The 25,226-nt window shown below is 41.9% G+C and overlaps 1 protein-coding gene, 1 long non-coding RNA gene and 1 pseudogene across 3 annotated transcripts in view; 2 read left to right on the top strand and 1 right to left on the bottom strand.

The window, feature by feature from the left end:
• Positions 1 to 25,226, top strand: part of PARP4 (poly(ADP-ribose) polymerase family member 4) — a 34,402-nt gene that overhangs the window by 1,173 nt on the left and 8,003 nt on the right. The window contains 7 exon segments of the mRNA XM_082435146.1: positions 12,900 to 12,975; positions 13,753 to 13,875; positions 16,643 to 16,792; positions 17,287 to 17,424; positions 18,257 to 18,430; positions 21,811 to 21,941; positions 21,943 to 21,966. Coding sequence (XP_082291272.1) covers positions 12,900 to 12,975; positions 13,753 to 13,875; positions 16,643 to 16,792; positions 17,287 to 17,424; positions 18,257 to 18,430; positions 21,811 to 21,941; positions 21,943 to 21,966 — 816 coding nt within the window.
• LOC309647565 (antizyme inhibitor 1 pseudogene) lies at positions 6,471 to 7,800 on the bottom strand (annotated as a pseudogene). The gene is made up of 2 exons: positions 7,788 to 7,800; positions 6,471 to 7,469 (listed from the first exon to the last, which is right to left on the bottom strand). The product of its transcript is annotated as an antizyme inhibitor 1 pseudogene (transcript).
• LOC309647649 lies at positions 7,837 to 11,638 on the top strand. Its single transcript, XR_014256226.1, has 2 exons — positions 7,837 to 8,310; positions 11,482 to 11,638. It is a non-coding gene; the product is annotated as an uncharacterized lncRNA (long non-coding RNA).

Here is a 25,226-nt window from a genome sequence, read left to right as displayed (position 1 = left end):
GGGCAGACCTGTTGGAGGTAAACTCATGAATAGTATAAGCGCCCAAAGTTTTAATGTGATTGGCCACTGCTAGCTCTTTAGCATTATAGATTCTCCTGCCTGGGCACACACCTGCAATGGCCTGCCATACAGTATTTTAAAGGGGCTTAATTTAAGCCTGCTTCTGGGAGCCACTGATCAGGAGCAAGACAAGGTTGTCCACTCTCACCACTATTATTCAACATAGTTTTGGAAGTTTTAGCCACAGCGATCAGAGAAGAAAAAGAAATAAAAAGAATCCAAATCGGAAAAGAAGTAAAGCTGTCACTGTTTGCAGATGACATGATACTATACACAGAGAATCCTAAAGATGCTACGAAAAAGCTACTAGAGCTTATCAACGAATTTGGTAAAGTAGCAGGATACAAAATTAATGCACAGAAATCTCTTCCATTCCTATACACTAATAAAGAAAAATCTGAAAGCGAAATTAAGGAAACACTCCCATTTACCACTGCAACAAAAAGAATAAAATACCTAGGAATAAACCTACCTAAGGAGACAAAAGACCTGTATGCAGAAAACTGTAAGACACTGATGAAAGAAATTAAAAATGACAAAAACAGATAGAGAGATATACCATGTTCTTGGATTGGAAGAAACAACATTGTGAAAATGCCTATACTACCCAAAGCAATCTACAGATTCAATGCAATCCCTATCAAACTACCAATGGCATTTTTCACAGAACTAGAACAAAAACTTTCACAATTTGTATGGAAACACAAAAGACCCCAAATAACCAAAGCAATCTTGAGAAAGAAAAACGGAGCTGGAGGAATCAGGCTCCCAGACTTCAGACTATACTACAAAGCTACAGTAATCAAGGCAGTATGGTACTGGCAGAAAAACAGAAATATAGATCAATGGAACAGGATAGAAAGCCCAGAGATAAATCCACGCACATATGGTCACCTTATCTTTGATAAAGGAGGCAAGAATATACAATGGAGAAAAGATAGCCGCTTCAATAAGTGGTGCTGGGAAAACTGGACAGCTACATGTGAAAGAATGAAATTAGAACACTCCCTAACACCATACACAAAAATAAACTCAAAATGGATTAAAGACCTAGATGTAAGGCCAGACACTATAAAACTCTTAGAGGAAAACATAGGCAGAACACTCTATGAGATAAATCACAGCAAGATCCTTTTTGACCCACCTCCTAGAGAAATGGAAATAAAAATAAACAAATGGAACCTAGTGAAACTTAAAAGCTTTGCACAGCAGAGGAAACCATAAACAAGACGAAAAGACAACCCTCAGAATGGGAGAAAATATTTGAAAACAAAGCAACTGACAAAGGATTAATCTCCAAAATTTACAAGCAGCTCGTGCAGCTCAATATCAAAAAAACAACCCAATCCAAAAATGGGCAGAAGACCTAATTAGACATTTCTCCAAAGAAGATATACAGATTGCCAGCAAACACATGAAAGGATGCTCAACATCACTAATCATTAGAGAAATGCAAATCAAAACTACAGTGAGGTATCACCTCACACCAGTCAGAATGGCCATCATCAAAAAATCTACAAACAATAAATGCTGGAGAGGGTGTGGAGAAAAGGGAACCCTCTTGCACTGTTGGTGGGAATGTAAATTGATACAACCACTATAGAGAACAGTATGGAGGTTCCTTTAAAAACTAAAAATAGAACTACCATATGACCCAGCAATCCCACTACTGGGCATATACCCTGAGAAAACCATAATTCAAAGAGTCATGTACCACAATGTTCATTGCAGCTCTACAATACCCAGGACATGGAAGCAACTTAAGTGTCCATCAACAGGTGAATGGATAAAGAAGATGTGGCATATATATACAATGGAATATTACTCATCCATAAAAAGAAACGAAATTGAGTTACTTGCAGTGAGGTGGATGGACCTAGAGACTGTCATACAGAGTGAAGTAAGTCAGAAAGAGAAAAATACCATATACTAACACATATATATGGAATCTAAAATAAAAAAAAAGAAAATGGATCTGAAGAACCTAGGAGCAGGACAGGAATAAAGATGCAGACGTAGAGAATGGACCTGAGGACACTGGGAGGGCAAAGGGTAAGCTGGGACAAAGTGAGAGAGTGGCATGGACATATATACACTACCAAATGTAAAATAGATAGCTAGTGGGAAGCAGCCGCATAGCACAGGGAGATCAGCTCGGTGGTTTGTGACCACCTAGAGGGGTGGGATAAGGAGGGTGGGAGGGAGACGCAAGAGGGAGGAGATATGGGGATATATGTATATGTATAGCTGATTCACTTTGTTATAAAGCAGAAACTAACACATCATTGTAAAGCAATTATACTCCAATAAAGATGTTAAAAAAAAAATCTTATTGGTGAAAAAAAATGTTTTCCAAGAATGCTTAATGATACAATATTAAAGATAAAATGCTGACATAAAATGCAAGATAGATATTATGAATATAGTATGGTTTCAATTTTGATAATCCTATATTCCATTACAATACATACATATAGAAAAAAGCCTGGAAGAAAAAGCAAAACAGGAACCCTAGTTTTGAGATTATTTTGTTATTGTTACACAGTTCTGTATCTTCAGTATTTTCTGAGGTGAACATGAACTACTTTTCTATTAGAAAATATTTTTTAAAGACCAGGTCAGAGGACTTAATAACTCACCCAGGACAAATCTGAATCCAGAGGTGGGTCTGAGCAGCCATGCTGGCTTCAGCCTGCCTTGTCCAGCACAGGCCGGGCATATGACACAGACTGTTTTGAAAACGGTGAAAGATTCATTACAGAGTTTAGTTTGTTTATTTTTTGTTTTTTAACTGTTGGGCATTGAGAGCAAGATAGATTAACCTACATAGCGTAGTCTAATATCTTTCACAGTATCTATCATCATTCCCATCTACACACTGATAATTTTGAATCAATTTGAATGTAAAAGACAATCAATACCTATGAAGTTAATAAATATTAATACGAAGGAAAGGCAGAGTTAAATCAAGGGACTTCCATTTAACCAGACCGCATAAGAAAAAAGAAATGTGGAGCCCTCATTCGTTAATTTTTTGGGCGGATACTACATCTTGGGTGGGATACACAAGTGTGGGTAGGGTAGGGGGAAGGGTCCTGGGCAGAAGGAACAGCTGTGTGAAGGCCCTGAGGGTTTTGCCAACCTGAAGATAAAGCCACCTCGGCCAGAATGAGGCTGGGGAGAGGCCAGGCCTTGAACCATGATAGGAAATTTGAATTTCATTTGGAACATAATTTTCAAAATAAAAAGGTTGCTCATGCTTCAGTGTGGAGAAGAGATGAGGGGCAGAGAGGGGAGACAGTCAGGGCTCTGCTGCTGGGTGGAGGGCCGGGGCCAAAGGGATGGGGACAGGGCCTGGCTCCCGGGGGTGGAGGGGCAGTCAAGGGCCGAAGCCCAGGACGGAGCCCTGGCGGTGGCTGTCCAGGAGGGGGCTCTGCATGTCAGGAACGCGCTGGGACGCAGCGGACCTTCTGCCCTACACTGGGGGTTGTCTGCACACAGGTGGCATTTAGGGCCTCACATGGGCACTACTGCCCAGCAAGGGCCTAGGGTGGGACTACAGCCAGGGGAACCCGGTGGTCAAGGGTTAAGAGGCCGTGTGGAGAGAGACAGCTGCTCGCTGACCCTCCTTAAACCAGTGGGACCCACCGCCCTTCAGGAAACACCAGCTTACTGTGGGCAAGCTGCTAGAACAGACTCCAGGTTCAAAGACCGACAAAGAGCTACTGTGAATTAAACCCGGTATCTCACCATTCATTAGTTTATTGTTTCTTTTTTTATATATATACATTTATTTATTTATTTATTTATTTTTGGCCACGTTGGGTCTTCATTGCTGTGCGCGGACTTTCTCTAGTTGTGGCGAGCAGGTGCTACTCTTCGTTGCGGTGCGCGGGCTTCTCATTGCGGTGGCTTCTCTTGTTGTGGAGCACAGGCTCTAGGTGCATGGGCTTCAGTAGTTGTGGCACATGGGCTCAGTAGTTGTGGCTCATGGGCTCTAGAGCGCAGGCTCAGTAGTTGTTGTGCATGGGCTTAGTTGCTCCGCGGCACGTGGGATCTGCCCGGACCAGGATCTGCCCGGACCAGGAACTGCCCGGACCAGTTCTGGAGCTGCTCTCTGCGCAGACAACACACACAAGCACACAGCTCTGTTTCAGCCACAGATGCAGCACAGCAGACACGGTCTGCACTTGCTTTTCCACTTCACGATTTATCTGAGAGATCATTCCTCACCATCACGTATCAAGCTGCTTCCTTTGTTATAGTAGCTGGTGTGCACATTTCAGATGTTTATGTACATTGGAAAATAATGTCCAAAAAGATTGCACTCACAGTATGTGAGAGTTTCTAAAAATGAGAGACCATGTTGTCATTCTCTACCCAGAAAATGAACTGAGAACAGGCATGAATTATTCATCCATCCACAGAAATGGTGAGTCAGGTAAGTGAGGAAAGCTGTGTAAGGGAAGAATATACAATTCTGCCTAAAATATAGGTAAACTGGGACATTCTGTTTCTGATATTCATAGGCAAACTATTAAATACCAGAGAAGCACCCAGCACCCAGTTGGAGTTGAATGTGCTTCACAGAACAAATCAGGCTTCCTGTAGGCAAACCCCAGGGCTATGGTCCAGGATGGGGCAGGCTGGGCCAGCCCCGCCAATGACCCACAGAGGGGAGAGCAGCGTACAGGGGCAGGCCCTGCATTTGCAGGCCTGGGTCTAATGACTGTGGACTTCAATTTTTACTTCTTACGGTGAGGTGGTTAGATGGTAAATCAATTATGGTGTATCCATATCCGTACTCTGTTGATTTTTTTAAACTTTTATGTAACTAGAAATTGTCATTCATAAGAGTTTTAGAAATCTGAAAAAAAATTATTACAAATGGGGTGAGAAACAGGTAGAAATAATTTATTTAAATTTTGTTTTTAACTAATGCATAATGAATTGATTTTTTCTTAGTGTACACATGTAATCTTAGACAATGCTGATGTTCTGAGCCAGTATCAACTGAAGTCTATCCAAAAGAACCATATTTATATTGCAAACCCAGATTTTATATGGGAATCTATCAAAGAAAGGAGACTGGTGGACATAAAGAATTACGATCCCTGTAAGTCACTGGACGTCGCACCAACTCCTGATCAAAAGGCAGGCAGGGCTTCCCTGGTGGCGCAGTGGTTGAGAATCTGCCTGCCAATGCAGGGGACACGGGTTCGAGCCCTGGTCTGGGAAGATCCCACATGCCACGGAGCAACTGGGCCCGTGAGCCACAACTACTGAGCCTGCGCGTCTGGAGCCTGTGCTCCACAACAAGAGAGGCCGCGATAGTGAGAGGCCCACACACCGCGATGAAGAGTGGCCCCCGCTTGCCACAACTAGAGAAAGCCCTCGCACAGAAACAAAGACCCAACACAGCCATAAATAAATTAATTAATTAATTAAAAAAAAAAAAAAAAAGGCAGGCAGCTCTGGTAAGTATTTCATATCAAGTGCTTAATGTATTAGAGGTTCTATAGTAAATATTTTGGTTTGTCAACGATATTATAGACAAAGGGTTGTCCAGAAATACTATGAAAATAAGTAATCTTATTATTATTTCAGAAAATGGGCAGCAAACTAGTGAGGGACAAAAGACTACTTTAGCAAAAGAAATAGATTTCTCAGTATTCAGTCTGGTGTGGTCAGATTCAAAATGACTACAAAAACACTCATAATCTCAGAAAACCTGAAGTGTAATTGCTTTTTACTCTATGCAAAATTTTATTGCAGTCATACAAAGGTTACATTAGGTCAAATACAACAAATACTATGATGCAATTTTACATTTATTAAACTACAGTTCAAAGCTTAAATTTACACATTCTATATACACTAAACATATCTACTGAAGTCACACTGTTCTTCCACTGACATTTGATATATCTGAGTGAAAGACGTTAACTTTACAGACTTTTTAACATGAACCCTTAATATAAAACTGTGCACTAGGACTTCCCTGGGGGCGCAGTGGTTGAGAATCTGCCTGCCAATGCAGGGGACACGGATTTGAGCCCTGGTCTGGGAAGATCCCACATGCTGCAGAGCAACTGGGCTTGTGAGCCACAGCTACTGAGCCTGCGCATCTGGAGCCTGTGCTCCGCAGCAAGAGAGGCCACGATAGTGAGAGGCCCGCGCACCGCGATGAAGAATGGCCCCCACTCGCCACAACTAGAGAAAGCCCTCGCACAGAAACGAAGACCCAACACAGCTAAAAATAAATAAATAAATAAATAAATTTATTTAAAAAAAAAAACTGTGTACTACTTGTATGAAAATGGTTTAATGGGAAACCCAGTTAATGGGCTTCCATTGCCACTCAGTCATCCATTTTGTTGCATATTTTATTTTAAATGCTTAAGGGGTAGGGCAAACTGGTAAGTTTAAATCTGGATACATTACCTAAATCTCCCAATTACCCCCAGTGAATTATAGATGAAAGCTGATATCATCTGGTTCCAAATACCTATTACTAATAGTCTTTGTTTCCAAGAGAATTAACAGAATAAGATTGTTCACATTTTTTCCACACTGGAACGTAGACCAGACAAGCTTCCCCTGCAACTTCAGATCTAAAGAAGTGTTAACACCTGTTTAAGCTTCAGTGGAGAAGCTGTCTTGTAGCCTCGGCTGAGTGAATGAAGGCACAAAGAAGAAGCTTTCATCATTGTGTCTGATGTGATTCCAGCATCCTGCATCTCATGCCAATCATTGAAAAACATCATGTAATAAATGGCTGGCCTGTGAATAATAATTAAAAGCAGATGGTTCATGGAAAGAATTTGCTCCCGTGTTATCAGAGAAAAGCCAATCTCCCACATACAAGAAGAAGAGAGTTTTCCACAATTTGATCAACCTCATCACAGGATGGACCGCAAGGGCTGCTTGTAAGCATCTTCCTTGTATTTCTTGTGACTGGGATGGTATTTAAGTCCTTAGACAGTTTACTTGCAACATAACCATAAACAACATCATTCATATAGTACATGAAGGCTGGTTCATCACTTCTGGTTTTTCTATTCCAGAGAAAAATGTATCATTTTCAACAACTTTCCTTGCAATGATGTTAACAGCAAATGTAAATGCAGAAGACACACAGTATCTTCCAGGTCCTGAAGTTATCTTAACACCAGATCCTTCAGGAAAGTGGACATCAAGCAAAGGGCTGGCAACATGATTAACCTCTTCCAGCTGAAGTTTGTTCCTGTGATGTCCCCACCAACGTCTAACATGTTCATCGTGGAGCCAAGTTCTCCAGCCATGTCACACACACCGAGCATCTGATAGACCATGGGCGTATACCTGAGATTCTTTGCAGACCCTTGAAACATGAAATTTAACCCCAATTTTTTTTAATAATATATTATCTCATTCATTTTTATTTATTTATTTTATTATTATTATTTTTTTATTTGGCTGTGCGGGGTCTTAGTTGCGGCCTGCGGGATCTTCAGTTGCAGCATGCAAACTCTTAGTTGTGGCATGTGGGATCTAGTTCCCTGACCAGGGATTGAACCCGGGCCCCCTGCATTGAGAGCACAGAGTCTTAGCCACTGGACAACCAGGGAAGTCCCCTTAACCCCAGTGATTTAGACATCAAGTTCCTTAGCACATTCCAAAAACATGCCTACTGACCTTCAGGGTAGTGCCACACTTCATGTTACAGTGTTCACCTCCAGTATTACCTTCTGCTGCCATAGGTAGTAAGGCCCTAAGGGAAGGGGAAGAAGATGGCCCAGCTGCTCTACATCAGCAGCAGCACACGTGGAGCCTACGGAGTGTAGAGGTGTGTGGATGTTGCCAGCACCCCCAGATCCAGGACAGATGAACCAAGTGAACCTAATGAAATACAGTCTTGGCATGTGCGTGATGGTGTGCACTTTTCTTCAATTCAGCTTCATCGTCACATGTCATGATATTCACTCCAACTTTTGCTGCATACTTTATCTGGGATGCTTACTTGCAAGTACTTGTGTAAATTATGTTTTCTGAAGATACACCCAATTCTTGCACTGCAGCCATGTCAGTTTTACTGGAACAAAGCAAGTCCAGATCCAAGAGCTGCCAAGATCTCGAGTACAGCTGGAGTGGAGTGGCACTTTACCACATAGGATGGCTTTATCTGAGCCACTTTGTTCTGCCACTGACTGCGTTTCTTCACAGTCTTTCCAAGATCTCCCACCAAAAAATGCACTTTCTCCTGTCAAGGTATGTTCATAAACAGTCATCAGTGACATTTGCAAGGTGTGTTCCTTCATCCGACAGGCCAGCTGAGCAGTTCGCATTGCACATCTCAGCCATGTTGCAGAAAGCTGAGAGTCATAACCCAGGCAGAACAAGAGACAGGCCACTAAGCCTTCTGTCTGGGTCCTTAGAATATGCAGCCCAACAGACAAGCTAGGAGATGACCCCACTCTCAGCTGGGTTCCCAACGTGGCTCGCCATTGATGTCAGACTGCTCTCTGCACAGCACTTCTCCTTGGCCTCTGGGTGGTTGTGTGCTTGGTCAGAAAGCTCACCTTGAGATAATAGCCCAATGCATCTTCTCTTTTTTTGGTGGAATTTTTAAAGAGGGGTGTGGTTGCCTTGAGCAGAAACACCCAAGGCAGCTGGGGGGCACCCAGGCCTGTGGAGAGAGACAGCGTGGGTCACGCATGCACCACACTAGCTGTGCTCTCCAGTAGAAACCTGTCTCCTTTATAAACCCAAATTTTAGTTTGGAATCTGGCCCAAACGAAAGCCTTTGGACATAGAGAAATGCACTCCTCGTCAAAAGTCAAGCAGTTTTTGCAAATCAAAACCACAAGGTATCACCTCACACCAGTCAGAATGGTCATCATCGAAAAGTCTACAAATAACAAATGCTGGAGAGGGTGTGGAGAAAAGGGAACCCTCCTACACTGTTGGTGGGAATGTAAATTGACACAGCCACTATGGAGAAGAGTATGGAGGTTCCTTAAAAAACTAAAAATAGAGTTGACATATGATCCAGCAATGGATTTCACCGCTTGATCTTTATCAGAAGAAAATATAAACGTAAATTGGAAAACGTACATGCACCCAGGTGTTCATAGCAGCACTATTTACAATAGCCAAGACATGGAAGCAACCAAAGTGTCCATCAGCAGACAAATGGATAAAGAAGATGTGGTGCATGTATACAATGGAATACTACTGGGCCATAAAAAATAATAAAATTCTGCCAATTGCAGCAACGTGGATGGGCCTGGAGAGTATTATACTCAGTGAAATAATTCAGACAGAGAAAGGCAAATACTGTATGTTTCCACTTATATGTGGGATGTAAAAAATAAAACAAACAGAATGAAGATAACAAAACAGAAATAGACTCACAGATACAGAGAATCAACTAGTGGTTACCAATGTGGACAGGGAATGGGGGAGGGGCAGGATAAGGGTAGGGGATTAAGAGGAGCAAACTACTATGTATAAAATAAATAAGCAACAAGACATATCATACAGCACATGGAATATAGCCATTATTTTGTAATAACTTTAAATGGAGTATAATGTATAATAATATTGAATCATTATGTCATACACCTGAAATGAATATAATATTGTAGATCAACTATACTTCAATTTAAAAAGTCAGGCAGGGGACTTCCCTGGCGGTCCAGTGGTTAAGACTCCGCCTTCCAGTGCAGGGGGTGTGGGTTTGATCCCTGGTTGGGGAACTAAGATCCCACATACCTCGCCACCAAAAAACCAAAACATAATACAGAAGCAATATTGTAACACATTCAATAAAGACTTTTAAAAAATACACTTAAAATAAATAAATATATAAATAAAATAGAAAGTCAGGCAGGGGACTTCCCTGTTGGTCCAGTGGTTAAGACTCCGCAATCTCAGTGCAGGGGGATGGGGTTCGATCTCTGGTTAGGGAGCTAGATCCCACATGCATGCCACAACTAAGAGCCTGCATGCCACAACTAAAAGATTCCACATGCCATAACTAAAGACCCCGCACACAACAATGAAGATCCCGCGTGCTGCAACTAAGACCCATCGCGGCTAAATAAATAAAAAGGCAGGCAGTTCTTTTTTTTTTTTTTTTTACTTTTGGGTTTATTTATTTATTTATTTATTTATTTATGGCTGTGTTGGGTCTTCGTTTCTGTACGAGGGCTTGCTCTAGTTGCGGCAAGTGGGGGCCACTCTTCATCACGGTGCGCGGGCCTCTCATTATCGCGGCCTCTCTTGTTGCGGAGCACAGGCTCCAGACGCGCAGGCTCAGTAATTGTGGCTCACGGGCCTAGTTGCTCCACGGCATGTGGGATCTTCCCAGACCAGGGCTCGAACCCGTGTCCCCTGCATTGGCAGGCAGATTCTCAACCACTGTGCCACCAGGGAAGCCCAGTTCTATTTTTTTTTAAATTAAGGTATTGTTGATTTACAATGTTGTGTTAGTTTCTGGTATACAGCAAAGTGATTCCGTTATACATATATGTTGTTTTTCAGATTCTTTTCCATTATAGGTTATTACAAGATATTGAATATAGTTCCCTGTGCTGTACAGTAGGTCCTTGCAGGCAGTTCTGATAAATATTAATTTATAAGAACATGATGTATGTTAGATATCATATTGTATGATATCAAGTGAATTATTTATAAGAGCTTTAGAATCTAAATGTTGTGGTGTGATGCAGCCTCTTTAGACAAACGATTACCCAGATCTGCTGTTATATCAGTCTTTCTTACTGTCTCAGACATTGGTAGCTAAAACAAAATAGGCAGGATAGTAAAGTCCTTTTATATTGAAAATATTTTTCAACATCCAGTAATACAGTCAAATTCAGAATTACTACAAATACACTGATGACTTTTGAAATCTCTGTAGAACTGGAAAGACATTCTTGTATCAGAAGTTATTCCTATATCATAATAGATAGTGTTACGATTCCTCTATAAGAAAAATAGGAAGCAAAAATTGTCTGGCCTCACATAGAAGCCTTGGTTCCCTCTAAACTAGAGCCTCTGCAGTTCCTTCGCTGGTGACACGATGGTTCTCAGAGCTCATTCTGACCCACAGTAACACTTTTCATGACTATGCGTACCGTAATCTCCAGAATAGAAAAATGCCATTTGAAACTGTATACCTATCAATCAGTTCTCCTCACATGCCTAATAAATAGAATTACAATGATTTTTTTCACTATCTTTTAATCTACCTTCCTCTTTTCCCACTTGTCCTTGGATTACTAATAACTAGAGCTAATTTAAGGACACCTGAAAAAACAGACTAGCATGGCAGATATGACCATATTCAAGAAGCTTAATAATTCCAACATTTATTGCTAGCTAATTTTAATAAATCTTTGAGTAGTAAACGTGTTTTGTTTGTTTTAATTGTAGAAGTGAAAACTGATGATCCACCCCTGGACAATTCCACAGAGAAGGAAAATACTGTTGAACTCACTAAGTAATCGACTTCTGATCCTTAAGACTCGCCGTAGTTGGCAAAATGTTTTGTAAACCTCAAGCACAGTATTAAAAGGCTATTAGTACTTCACTATTTTTTGTAGTATTTTAATTTATCTTGCTTATCTCTTTTTTTTTTAAACAGAGTCACAGATTTATTTATTTATTTATTTATTTATTTATTTATTTATTTATTTATTTATTTATTTTTGGCTGTGTTGGGTCTTCGCTGCTGCACGCGGGCTTTCTCTAGTTGCAGCGAGCGGGGGCTACTCTTCGTTGTGGTGCGCAGGCTTCTCATTGCGGTGGCTTCTCTTGTTGCAGAGCACGGGCTCTAGGCACGCGGGCTTCAGTATTTGTGGTACATGGGCTCAGTAGTTGTGGCTCGTGGGCTCTAGAGTGCAGGCTCAGTAGTTGTGGTGCATGGGCTTAGTTGCTCCCCGGCATGTGGGATCTTCCTGGACCAGGGCTCGAACCCGTGTCCCCTGCATCGGCAGGTGGATTCTCAACCACTGTGCCACCAGGGAAGTCCCTCTAACTCTTTATTAAGTTTTTATTTATTTAAGACTTACTCCAACTGCTATAGTGATAACTATTTTTATCTTGTCAATGTTATATGAGATTAGATGTAACTGTTAGATTGATTTTAAAAAAGAAAAACCTCTGGAGATGAGATTTGAGCAGTCTGCTCACTCTGTTACCTTCCTGAACAGCCTTCAGAGTAAAGACAGTTCATTACTCTCTACCTGATATTTTAAAAAAATGGAAGTAACACAACCTTCCCCAAATGGAGTATATGAGTCTAAAGTTCTACATGGCTTCTTAAAGCATACGTACCCCAAACTGCAATATCAATTAGACATCACATTTGATCTTACTTTATTTGTTAATCTTCGTGTTAAAGGAGAGAGCAAATATCAAAATTAAAAGTACAAATTATAAATCTGACACCTTTAATTAAAAAATTAATTAGTTAGTTAATTAGTTTATTTATTTTAAAGCAGAGCTGACTGTAGTCCAGAGAGGTGGGGGTCTGTCTGGAGTGACTGGCTTCTAAGGGCCAGAGCCCAGACTGAACACAGGTCTCCTGCCTCTGTGAGGGGCCTCTGCTTCTGCTTCACGTCACCTCCGCCGCCACTGCAGCCTCGCTATAGAATCAGAGCTCTAGAATTATGTGAAGGAGGAATCCAGATCATTCCACAAGACCTTTTAACCATCTTTAGACTATCTAAGGAGGCATTAGGGACTTATAATGTATTTGGTATAGAATTAGGAGATCTACAAGAAAAATTTTATGAAAATTCTGTTTAAAAGTTCATTTTAATGTTAAAATTTTATTAGACAAATTTCAGGTTTTATACAGAGAATGTTGGAATTCCTCATTTTCCTCAAGATTTTGAAGTTGCAAAATATAACACCTTGGAAAAAGTAAGAGTCTGATTTCTATTTGGGGGAACAGAACTGTTTGAAAGTTCTATTCTAATTATTTTTCCTGTTTGATAATTTTTTTGTTGTTTGAAAAATTGTGCATATCCTGAATAAATATTCCTTAGTATATGAGTTGATTTTTAATAGTCAAGAAAATTTTTACATTTAAAATTTAATGTTTAATTTTTAGCTTTTATTGTAAAAGAAATGCATGCTTATAATAAAAGTGTAAACAGTATAAAATCTTAATATGACATTAAAAAATAAAGGTACTCCTCCCTGTTATTAACAGTTTCTTGTATTTTAAAAGTAGACACCAAGTCTACTTTGGCACCAAGTATTTATACTATGTTGAATTTCCATTATTTTTCCTTAAAAAGAAAAACAAAAAACTTTTCCTCGGACATCATACAAATGCAAAATAGCACCAACATTCAAAATGATGTTCCATTTGTATCTTCTAGGTATTTTAATAAAATGTTACTTGAAAATAACATTTCCTCTGTGATTAAGAAAATATGAAAAGTGGTACAGTTTAAACATATACAGGTGTATCTATAGCAAAAATACTGGAAGGAAATATAACAAAATATTAATAGTGATTATATATCTGTAGTAGGACTTCAGATGATTTTTATTTTTTCTACTTACTTTCTATATTTTCTAAATTATATCTGAAAATGAACATGTATCAGTTTTATAATCAACATTTTAAAATGGCGAGTATGGTTTGTTATTTAGTGAATGCAGCTTAAGAAAGAACAACCTGTTTTCCAGGTAGGGACAGAGGGAGGTAAGGAGACAGCCATGGTGGAGCTGAGGTGCCCCCAGAGCCCCGAGGACCCCGGGGACCACAGCTTTCTGATATCCGCACACTTCCTCCTGGCCGACGGCATCGAGGTACAGTCTTCATGTTGACTTCTATGTGTTTACCCACCTTGCTCATAGCTAATTTCATTAACACTGGTCAGTTGAACCAGCCAATCTGTTAACTTTCTTCTTTTTAGCTGGTAAACAGTTTTGAAAAGTGGAGATGTGCTCTTTGGGATGTGGAAGTGAGGAGGGCAGGGTGGGAGCAGCATGAATTCTCGGCAAAGGAAAACATGCCCTGGGGTGCAAGTTCCTGCTCCTGTTCTGAGTCACTTCTGGAAACTTTCCTAATGTCCACACCTCACAGAGATCCCTTCACACACTTCATTAAGCACCTGCTGTGTACCAAGCAGCCAACTAGAGGCCAGGCCCAAAGATGAAAAGACTTCATACCCCGCCCCTCGGAAACTGCCACCTGGGAGGGACAACACATCATGGTCCCACCCCCCATGACTCAACTGATCCTGACATGTACGTGAAGTGCCCTGGGTTCAGGGACAGCAAGGAGGGCTGCATAGAGGCCACGACCTTCGCTAGGTCTGTGTCAGGTCGAGGGCATGGTTCCAACCTAAAACAATAATGGAACAAAAACAAACCCAGCGCCAATACCTAAAGTTCCAGTAAAATCTGCAGCCCATGTCAGAATGTCTTCTGTCCAGACCCTCAGACTTACGGGGGGCTCAGGGCTCCTGAGCGGTGTCCGCACAGCAGTTCCCTCAGGCTCTGGGCGCTCCTCACTTTGCCCCACTCGAGGTGTCAGCTCTGGTTTGAGGAAGGAGATTCCCATCTCTCCAGGGGCCCAGACCTCCCGTGATGCAGCCCAGGGAAGGGCGGTTATGCAGGGCCCCGGGCCCAGGGCACAGGCTCGCCGCCCGCTGTCTGCATTCACTCACTGACCTCCAGTGCCGGGACAGGTCATTAAAGAGAGGTCTCTGATACCCAAGCAATTTTGCCTGATGTTACATCTGGCATCCACCCGTATCCAGATTCCATGGAAACATATAAAAAGTTAACCCAAGGTCAAATGTGTCCAAGAAGAAGAAAGGCTTTTGTTAACCTTTTACCTAAAAATGTATACCATATTTTGTGGAGAATTTAGTTGTGTGGGTAAAAAGTAAGTAAAAATCAAGTTGAAAACCATGATAGGATGTGTTGGAGTTTTTTCTTCATTGGAAAGGAAGCCGTCCCTTCTGGCCTCCCTCACTCACCTCGTGCTCGACCGTGACTCTGTTCCCTCGAAGGGAGTAACCCTCCCTGACCAGATGGACAGAGCTTTTCTGTACAAGAGGCTTTGTGAGCTGGCCCTTCTCCTTTGTTAAACCATTTTGGTGGAAATCTTCCAAAATTGTGCTAAATTTTACCTTCCTGAATGAAGTGACTTGGACGTGGTGTGTGCCCTGCAGCCAGCGCAAGGGGGTTATGCTGGGCAAGTCCTCCACGTTCTCCAAGGTTGAGGCGGGGGCAGGATTTCGGGAACACAAACACCCCATCAGGACGGCTGGGATGACGGAGGCATTTGCCTATGCAGGGGCCCCTCCCGGCCTGCCTTTACCTTCGTCTGCATGACATGCCAGCATCCCTGCCTTTCTCCTTGCCAAGGGGGATACTTTCGTTTAGACCGTGTCCTGTCTCTAACAATGCCTCATTTCCTTTTTTTTTTTTTTTTTTTAATTGCTTTGTAAAAGACCCTATCCAGAAAACAGAGCTACATGCCTTAGCTTTGGAGGAAATATTTGCAGAATATGTGTCTGGTATAAAATGTGTTTTTAGAATATATAAATAACTCCTACAAATCAGTAAAGAGAAAAACAACCAGATAAAATTATAGACAAAAGATCTGAACACATAATTTGCAAAAGAGGGTATATGAATGAAAAATAAACACATGAAAAGATGCTCAACATTATTAGTAATTAGGGAAATGTAAATCCAAACCACGATAAGATACCATTACACTCCTATCAGAATGGCTAAAATAAGAAAACAAAAAAATCCTGATAATAGCAAGTTTTGGCAAAGATGCAGAGCATTTGGAACTCTCATACACTGCTAAGGAGAATGCAAAATAGTTTAGACGCTGGTAAACAGCTTGGTACTTTTTAATGAAGTTAAATATACACTTACCAAATGACTCAACTATCCTAGTCCTAGTTATTTACCCAAGATAAATGAAAATATATTTTTTTTACAAATGTTTTATTATATCTGAATGTTTATTGCAACTTTTTTCATGGTAACCCAAACCCCAAAACAACTCAAATGTCTTATCAACCGGTTAATGGACAAACAAATTTTGGTATATCCATATCATGGAATATTATTCAGCAGTAACAATAAAACTACTGACACACATGACAACACAGATGGATCTCAGAAGCATTATGCTGAGAATGACTCATTTCTGAGGTATGTCTCTCCTTCCCCTTGCCTGATTTTCTGTTCCCAGAAGGCCAGACTTCAAGCAAATTAGAATAGTGTCTAAAGCAAGAGTCTGGACCTGAATGAGCTGAATGAACGTTCGAGAGGCTCTTCCATGAGTCCAGTGTGTATTTTCCACCTGTTGTGCCTCTCAGGCTTTTCCCCACAACTTTCAGGTTTGAGACTGTTTTGTGAAGAATTGAAGATGTAAGTAATCTTTGAAAAAACTAGTTTCTAAACTCCTTTACGGCAGGGAACTAATGCCTTACTTGTATTCCTGTTCCCCATGGTACGTAGTAGGTGTTCATTAAAGACTGATGTGCTAACAGGCTACCATATCCTCAGATCCTAACGCTTTGCTGTGGACTGTAATTCACAGACCAGGAGGCAGTTCTCTGTAAAGAAAACCTCTGCAGATGCGAGTGAATACTATGAAAATTACATTGAAGAGCTGAAGAAACAAGGGTTTCCACTAAGAGAACATCTGGCACCCGAAGCAACCCAGCTAGCATCTGAAAAACTGCAAGCAGTAAGGTTGATGTCTACATATTATTTCGTGTTATTGATTAAATATATTTAATAGAAATGTTTTCTACATGACAAATCAAAAGCTGGCAGGAGATGAGAGCAGGAGTTGAGAGAAGGAAAGGTGAGCCCACAGAGAGGCCTGGAAGCCGCGTGGGGAGGGAGTTCCAGGATGAGCCACTAACTTCCCCGCTTTCAAAAGATTTCCTCGTAACCCAGGCCAGGGGTGAGGGTCCTCAACCCTTAATGCCACTTAGCCTTCAATGCTGCTGACAGGCCTAAAGCTAACAGGGCGAAGAAAAAGGCAGGAGGGAAAACAACATGGGGGTAACGAGAAGGGGGGAGAGGGGGAGACCGGCAGAGAGGGCCCCGGGGTTAAGGCACCCTCTCCCGGGCCGTCACCTCCTGGCTCTCCTCACACCTCTGCTCATCTCAGTGTTAAATAAACCCACTCATGAACTCTTTTGGTTGGTGTTTCTTGTTATTCTGTGGTTGCAGCTCCTTTCAGAGGAGGCCGTAAATTCAAGCGTTTTGAGCCCAGAGGTGAGCGGTTTGGTGGAGATGCTCTGGGTGGAAGCTCTCGGCCTCCCGGGGCACACAGTGCTCAGACCGGTGCACAGCACGAGCCTTAATGACGTAAGTCCAGTGTCCTTGAGGCCGACTCTGATGGGGCGACCTGCTTTTCCTGACTCTTCTTCCTTCTCACCTGGAGAAAGGGACACTGAGGCCACTGCAGGGAAATGAGCTTCCAAGGGAATAGAGCCCCTGTCTGTGGAGTGTCAAGCTCAGGAGCTCCTAGGCCAGCAGGTTTGCGTCAGGCCTGGGACACGGGCGCTCCTGGTCCTCAGGGAGAGGCTCAGGCCCTGATCTGCTTCAGAGTGACCATCTTGTGTCTTCGACCATCTTGGGGAGAGGCAGGCACACCTGCAGCCCTCAGAAAGCTCTTCTTAATTGTGTACAGTTGAAGGAGCAGGTGAAGAAGGTATTCTCAGTGGTACAGCTTGGACAGCTGCACCGTCACATTAAAATAATACAGACCATCTCCTCCTTGGTGTTAAACGGATTCATTTCATGGAGAAAAAGGTTTCCTGGGGTAAAGTCCAAAAGCACTTATGTAATTCGAAGTGTTCTGGTGGGTTTCATTCCTAGTCTGACCTGACATCTTTCTAAATTTCTTGTGTGAAAAGCGGGTCTCCCGCGTGAGGATTCCTTTCTCTGTGGACGCAGATATAGGTACAGACATACTGATATTCAGGACTCTGGTTCTTTCCTCTAGTTAAGCCGATCCCAGTTTTGGAAATGAGATGCATCTTCAACAATATGGCATTTGTTTTATGACGGTGTCCAGTAGAAAACTAGTAGTTGTGATGTACCTAACAACCGTTTTAGGTATTTTTATACATGTTACTTTACTTTTTCTAGATTATCAAGATTGTTTTAATAATCATATGTCATCTGCTATTTAAAGGTGAGCAAGGCAGAGGGAATTCTCCTCCTAGTAAAGGAAGTGCTGAGAAACGGAGAAACAGAGGAACAAGTGCAGACGATGATGGCTGAGTTCTACAGGTTAATACCTCACAGAGCCACCCCGGCCGAGAAGGTCAGCCTGAGGCTGCTGGCTAAGAAAGAGGACCTCTGCCTGGTCAGCCTCTGCGCCGTGGAATTCAGTTTACAGTTTGTTGGGGGCAGGGAAGAGGGGTCTTTTCACATCTGATGACTAAGGTAACATTGAATCATGAAAGTTGTCTCTAGAGTTTGCTCAAAAACAAACCGTGAGCCGTTTTGGAATGAGTTGGGTCCTTACGGAAGTTACCTGAACCACGCTCCCGAACGAGCCTGTGTTGGAAGAGTGGTGCAGAGGCAAGTGTTCAGAATTGCTGTGCTGTGAGATGATTTTCCAGGTCAGGAGATGAGTTAGGGTTCTTTCCAGGAAGAAACAGAAAGCTGCTCCTGACTTGAACAACAAGGAGGCTTATCACCCTGCAGGACGAGAAGTCCCGCTGTGGGGCGGCCGCTGGTCCAGTTCACTCAGAGGCAGCGTTGGCCTCAGGGCCCGGCTTGCTCCCCGTCGCCGTGCTTCCTGCAGGGACAGCTCCCACCCCCAACAGCCGCTCCCCTTACCATCAGCTCACAGCATCCCACCTGAAGCGTTCCTCTCGTGTCTCTAAGAGGAAGCCCCCGGCAGATTCTTGCTTCTTTTCTTTTTTTAATTGAAGTATAGTTCATTTACAATATTGCGTTAGATTCAGGTGTACAGCAAAGTGACTTGGTTTTAAATGTATATGTATGTATGTATATATATATATATATATATATATATATATATATATATATATATATATACACACACACACACACATACACTTTTTCAGATTCTTTTCTGTTATAGGTTATTATAAGATATTGAATATAGTTCCCTGTGCTATACAGTAAATCCTCGTTGTTTATTTCTTTTATATATAGTGGTGTGTATCTGTTAATCCCAAACTCCTAATTTATCCCTCCCCCCTCCCCTTTGGTACCATAAGTTTGTTTTCTATGCTTGTGAGTCTGTTTCTGTTTTGTCAATAAGTTCATTTGTATTATTTTTTAGATTCCACATATAAGTGATATTATATGGTATTTGTCTTTCTCTGTCTTACTTCACTTACTATGATAATCTCTAGGTCCCTCCATGTTGCTGCAAATGCCATTATTTCATGCTTTTTTATGGCTGAGTAGTATTCCATTGTGTATACGTACCACATCTTCTGTATCCAGTCCTCTGTCTACAGACACTTAGGTTGCTTCCGTGTCTTGGCTATTGTAAGGCTCCATCTCTTTGGCCAGAAGTGAGTCATGTGTGCATTCTTAAGCCAGTCACTGCTGAGGAGGATAGAATTACTGCTCGGAAATGGGTCATCTCCCTCCAGCTGAGAGGGGGAAGGAGAAGCTCAGTTCAGAGAGGCCGCAGGAAGGCAGACATGGTGCCCACCTCGCCTGGGATGAGGCCAGTATCCCTCTCTGGCTCTGGGTTGCTGCATCTGAGCATGAAGGCTTTGGGGCAAAATCAGAGATCCATGACCTCTAGACTTCAGAGGAGTTTGTAGATGTTAAATTTTGCATGTTTGGGGGAAATTATAGCTTCCCACAGATTCCCAGAGGAGTCTGTAATCCAAAATAAGTGCAGAACCAACAAATGAGATGAACCAGTGAATGCGATGATAAAGGATGCTTCCAAATTTAAAATTCCATGATTTTCCTAACAGCCTGCATAACCTCAGTTGCTGGTTTTCCTACTGAGAGGGTATGTGTGGTGCCCATCTGAATACTTTTTTTTTTTTTTTCATCTGAATACTTTTAACTTAGATTTTATATTTTCAATGGGTAATACATCTTCATGATTCAAAAGTCAATATTATATTTAAAAGGTATCCTCAGAGCAACCTCTGTCCTTCCCTGTCCCCGCCACCCTATTCCAGCTCCTCCACCCCAATACGTAACCATTTCTGTTAGTTTCTTGTTTGTCTTTGCACCATTTCTTTATGCAAATAAATATGAATATGAACATATATGCTTAGTCCTCCCCGCTTCTTTTTTACGTAAAAAGTCGTATACTCTCTTTGCTGTTCTGCACCTGTTTTCCTCACCTAACATACCCTGAACGTAGAGATTTCCCTCATTCTGGTCCGCAGTGGGATGTGCCACCTTGGTGGGCATCCCCTCCTGCCAGACATGGTGATTGTTTCTGGATTTTGCTACTACGAACAATGGCACAGGGAATAAATACTCTGTATATTTGGCGTTTCATACTTGTACAGGGGTATCTGTGAGATGCGGTCCCAGAAGTAGAAGTACAGGCTGAAAGAATAAATGCCTATGTAATTGGGATAGATTTTGTCTGCTTCCCTAAGGGTTGTTCTGTGCTGCCCTCTCACCATCAGTGAATGAGGGTTTCTGTTTCCTACCTCCTTACCAGCAGTGTCTTTGTCAAACTTTTAGACTTCACCAAGTGTACAGATGAGAAACGGCATGTCGGTGTAGTGAGTCTGAGCACCTTTCCAGATATTTCAGGGATGTTTGTGGTTTTTCTTCTGTGAACTGTCTGTTCGTGTCCTTTGCCTCTTTTTCTCTTGGGTCTTGATATTTTTATTCATGATTTTTAGGACCTCTGTAAGTTAAGGAGCTTAGTCTGTGAGATGAATTGCAAATATTTTCTGCAGTTTATTTGCGGTTTTTTCTTTGCTTATGGTGAGTTTGTTGGTGTTGGTGTTGGTGGTTGGCTTGTTCTGTTTTACCATAAAGAAATTTTTTACTTTTATATGGAAAAGACTGCACCAATCTTTTATTTTATGGCTGGTGGATTTGAATTATAGTTCAAAGGCCTTCGCCACACTAGTGGCCGCAGAATGGCCGACGCTCCCCTTCTGTGTCTCTTTAGTCTCAAAGATGCTGAAAACAACAAATCCCCATAAAAAATGTAACTCAGATTATCCGGAAGCCGTGTTCCCTCATCCAAGCTCCGTGACCTGTGGAACACTTGGGTTCCCTCCCAGGGAAAGGCATGCGTCTTATTCATCTTTGTATCCTTCAAACCTAACACAATGCACACAGAACATGCTTAATGAATTTTTGTTAAGGAGTTTGGACTTGAAGTCTGATGATCTGAGTTCCTGTTTAGTCACTATCCCCTCCTTGTTGTGGAAACTTCTCACAGGCTCGCTTTCCTCACATACACAGTGAGGATAATGAGATCTAATAAGGCAAATGGAGTAGTGTGGAGTAAAGGAATAACATACCTGAGAACACTCGATAAACAATCATGTCAATACTAACGTACACTATTATTATTATTGTACATTGTGCTGTCACTGAGGCAACTGTGTCAACTTTAATATACCACTCATAGGCCAGGCAGGTATTGATGAAAAGCTTTAGGGAAAAAAAAAGCTTATTTATCCAATCTTTTTGAGAAAGTACAATATGATATAAATATTTTAATATGTGGTAATTCTAACGTGTATGAATCATTTCTACCTACAGCTAATAAGAGACATGGTTAACCTCTGTGAAACTAATTTGTCCAAACCCAACCCACCATCTCTTGCCAAATACCGAGCTCTGAGATGCAAAATTGAGCATGTTGAACCGAACACTGAAGAATTTTTCAGAGTTAGAGGTGTTGCAGAATAATCACAGGTAAGCGTAAAGGAAATAGGTGAGGATCTGCTCTTATGTGATACTGTTTCAGATGCTGTTAGAGCTGATCTCCACACACCTAGATATTTAACCCTCACTATCAAAGTAATTACGGTGTGATGACAAATGCTTACTTCTGGGTCTGTAGTGGGGCTTGGAGCTGTACTCTGTACTTAAACACTCCCCACGATTTCAGTCCGTTGCAGGCTTACCTAATCTTGCTCAGAATTAAATTTTAAAAATTTAGTTGAGAGAGTATTGGAGTTTGTTCTCAAATACAGTGTTTGAGTTCTGAAGGGTATTGTACAGGAAAATCCACTCAAATTAAGATTTTTAAATGCAGAACACGTGTGTGGCCACTTCTAAACTGGCCACTGCATGGCATGAAAACAGGTGAAACCCTGGAAAACATGCCAGGAGATATGACGCCCCTAACCGTGGGTCTCGTCCATCTCCTCACGGGCCATCCATGCCCCTCTTTCTTGCGCTGATATGCCTTCTGCACGTCAACCGGGGGCAGCAGCAGTACAGCAAACACAGGTGACGCAGCTGCTCAGACAGGCCCTCGCTGGGTCAGGACCCCTGTGGAATCACCGTGGCTAAGAGTCTGGACAGCTTCAAGGTTCAGAAACTGGCTTCCACTGGTCTGCTCATTCGGGCCACTGTCACAGCCCTCTGCCCCGTCTTCCTCATCCTGGGTCTCACTGTAACAGGCCAGCTTCCCCTTCCTCAGCCGCCGTACTCCTAAGCACCAGCAGTGAACTGCTGCCCTCGGCCCAGCTTGCAGGGCCCAATTGCGAAACGTTTAGGAATTTTGTGAACTGATTGTTAAACCATTAGTAAGTTGATATCAGCTATGGTGGGAGGATCAGCAAATGCTACAGATCAGGGCTGTGTGTGGGTTTTGCTGTTGTCTTGAGAGCTGGTTTTCCAGCACCCACCAGAGCTATACCCAGCCACACCTCCCTTACGGACTAATTCAGACCTTTCTGAAATTATGCTCTGCATTGCTTGGTCAGTCGTCCCCAAATGCCATTCCCGATATTTCTTCACATCCCCTAAAATGGCTTTTTTTAATGGAAAATTATAAGTGTTGATGAGTATGCAGAGAAATTGGAACCCTCATACATCGCTTGTAGAAATGTAAGATGGTGCAGCTGCTGCTTGGCAATTCCTCAACAAATCAAACACAGAATGACCACATGCCCAGCAGTTCCACACCTAGGTATAGACCCAGAAGAACTGAACACAAGTACTCAGGTACTTGTACCTGAATGTTCATGGCAGCACCACTCACAATAGCCAAAAGGTGGAAATAATCCCAAGGTCCATCAGTGGATGAACGGATTAACAAAAGATGGCATATCCATGTAATGGAGTGGTATTCACCCATAAAAAGAAGTGAAGTACGGATACACACTACAACATGGGTGAACCTCGAAAACCTCCTGCTAAGTGAAAGAAGCCAGACACAAAAGACCACATATTGCATGACTCCATTTATATGAAGTACCTAGAATAGATAAATCTACTCCCTGGAGACCGAAAGCAGATTGCCTGCTGCCAGGGGAGGGAGGAATGGAGCCCGACTGCTGACGGGTGTGGGGCGTTCGTTGGGGTGATGAAACGTTTTGGAACTGGATAGAAGTGGTGGCTGCATAGCATTTTGAAGATACCACTGACTGTATACTGCAAAGCAGTGAATTTTATGTTATGTGACTTTCACCGCAATTTAAAAAATCCGTTCCCGCAGGGTTCTTCCAGATTTTCTTTCTGTATATAATCAAATTAGTTTGATTTCTTTTGATTTGAATTGTTATTGAAGTATACTTGATTTACTATGTTGTGTTAGTTTCAGGTGTACAGCAACGTGATTCAGTTATAGAATCTCTTTCAGACTCTTTCCATTACAGGTTATTACAAGACACTGAATATGGTTCCCTGTGCTGTACAGTAGGTCCTTGTAGTATATAGTAGTGGGTATCTGTTAATCCCAAATTCCTGATTTGTCCCTCCCTACCCCTTTCCGCTTTGGTAATCATAAGTTTGTTTTTTACTACGTCTGTGAGTCTATTTCTGTTTGTAAATAAGTTCATTTGTATTATTTTTGAAGATTCCCTATATAAGTAATATCATATGGTATTTGTCTTTCTCTGTCTGACTTCACTTAGTATGATAATCTCTAAGTCCATCCATGTTGCTGCAAATGGCATTATTTCATTCTTTTTTATGGCTGAGTAATATTCCACTGTACATATACCACATCTTCTTTATCTGTTCTCCCGTGGATGGACATTTAGGTTGCGTCCATGTCCTGGCTATTGTAAATAGTGCTGCTATGAACATTGGGGTGCATGTATCTTTTTGAATTAGAGTTTTCTCTGGATATATGCCCAGTAATGGTATTGCTGGATCATATGGTAGCTCTATTGTTAATTTTTTAAGGAACCTCCATACTGTTCTCCATAGTGGCTGCAGCAATTTACATTCCCACCAACGGTGCAGGAGGGTTCCCTTTTCTCCACACCCTCTCCAGCATTTATTATTTGTAGACTTTTTTTTTTTTTTTTTTTTTGCTGCGTTGGGTCTTCGTTGCTATGTGCAGTCTTTCTCTAGTTGCAGCAAACAGGGGCTGCTCTTCGTTGCGGTGCGTGGGCTTCTCATTGCGGTGGCTTCTCTTGTTGCGGACCACAGGCTCTAGGTGTGTGGGTTTCAGTAGTTGTGGCTCACGGGCTTAGTTGCACCATGGCATTTGGGATCTTCCCAGACCAGGGCTCAAATCCTTGTCCCCTGCATTGGCAGGGGAATTCTTAACCACTGTGCCACCAAGGAAGTCCCAGTAGACTTTTTAGTGATGTCATTCTGACTGGTGTGAGGTGATAACCTCATTGTGGTTTTGATTTGCATTTCTCTAATAATTAGTGATGTTGAGCATCTTTTCATGTGCCTCTTGGCCATCTGTATGTCTTCCTTGGTGAAATGTCTATTTAGCTCTTCTGCCCAATTTTTAACTGGATTGTTTGTTTTTTTAATATTGAGCTCCATGAGCTGTTTGTGTTTTTTAGAGATTAATCCTTTGTCTGTTGTTTCATTTGCAAATATTTTCTCCCATTCTGAGGGTTGTCTTTTTGTCTTGTTTATGGTTTCCTTTGCTGTGCAAAAGCTTTTAAGTTTAATTAAGTCCCATTTGTTTAGTTTTGTTTCTATTTCTGTTACTCTAGGAGGTGGGTCAAAAAAGATCTTGCTGTGGTTTACGTCAA

Source organism: Balaenoptera physalus (genome assembly GCF_965194825.1).
Source record: "Balaenoptera physalus genome assembly, chromosome: 18".
Taxonomy (NCBI): domain Eukaryota; kingdom Metazoa; phylum Chordata; class Mammalia; order Artiodactyla; family Balaenopteridae; genus Balaenoptera; species Balaenoptera physalus.
Note: the sequence above shows the minus strand (reverse complement) of the source record. Positions and strands in the feature narration are given on the sequence as shown.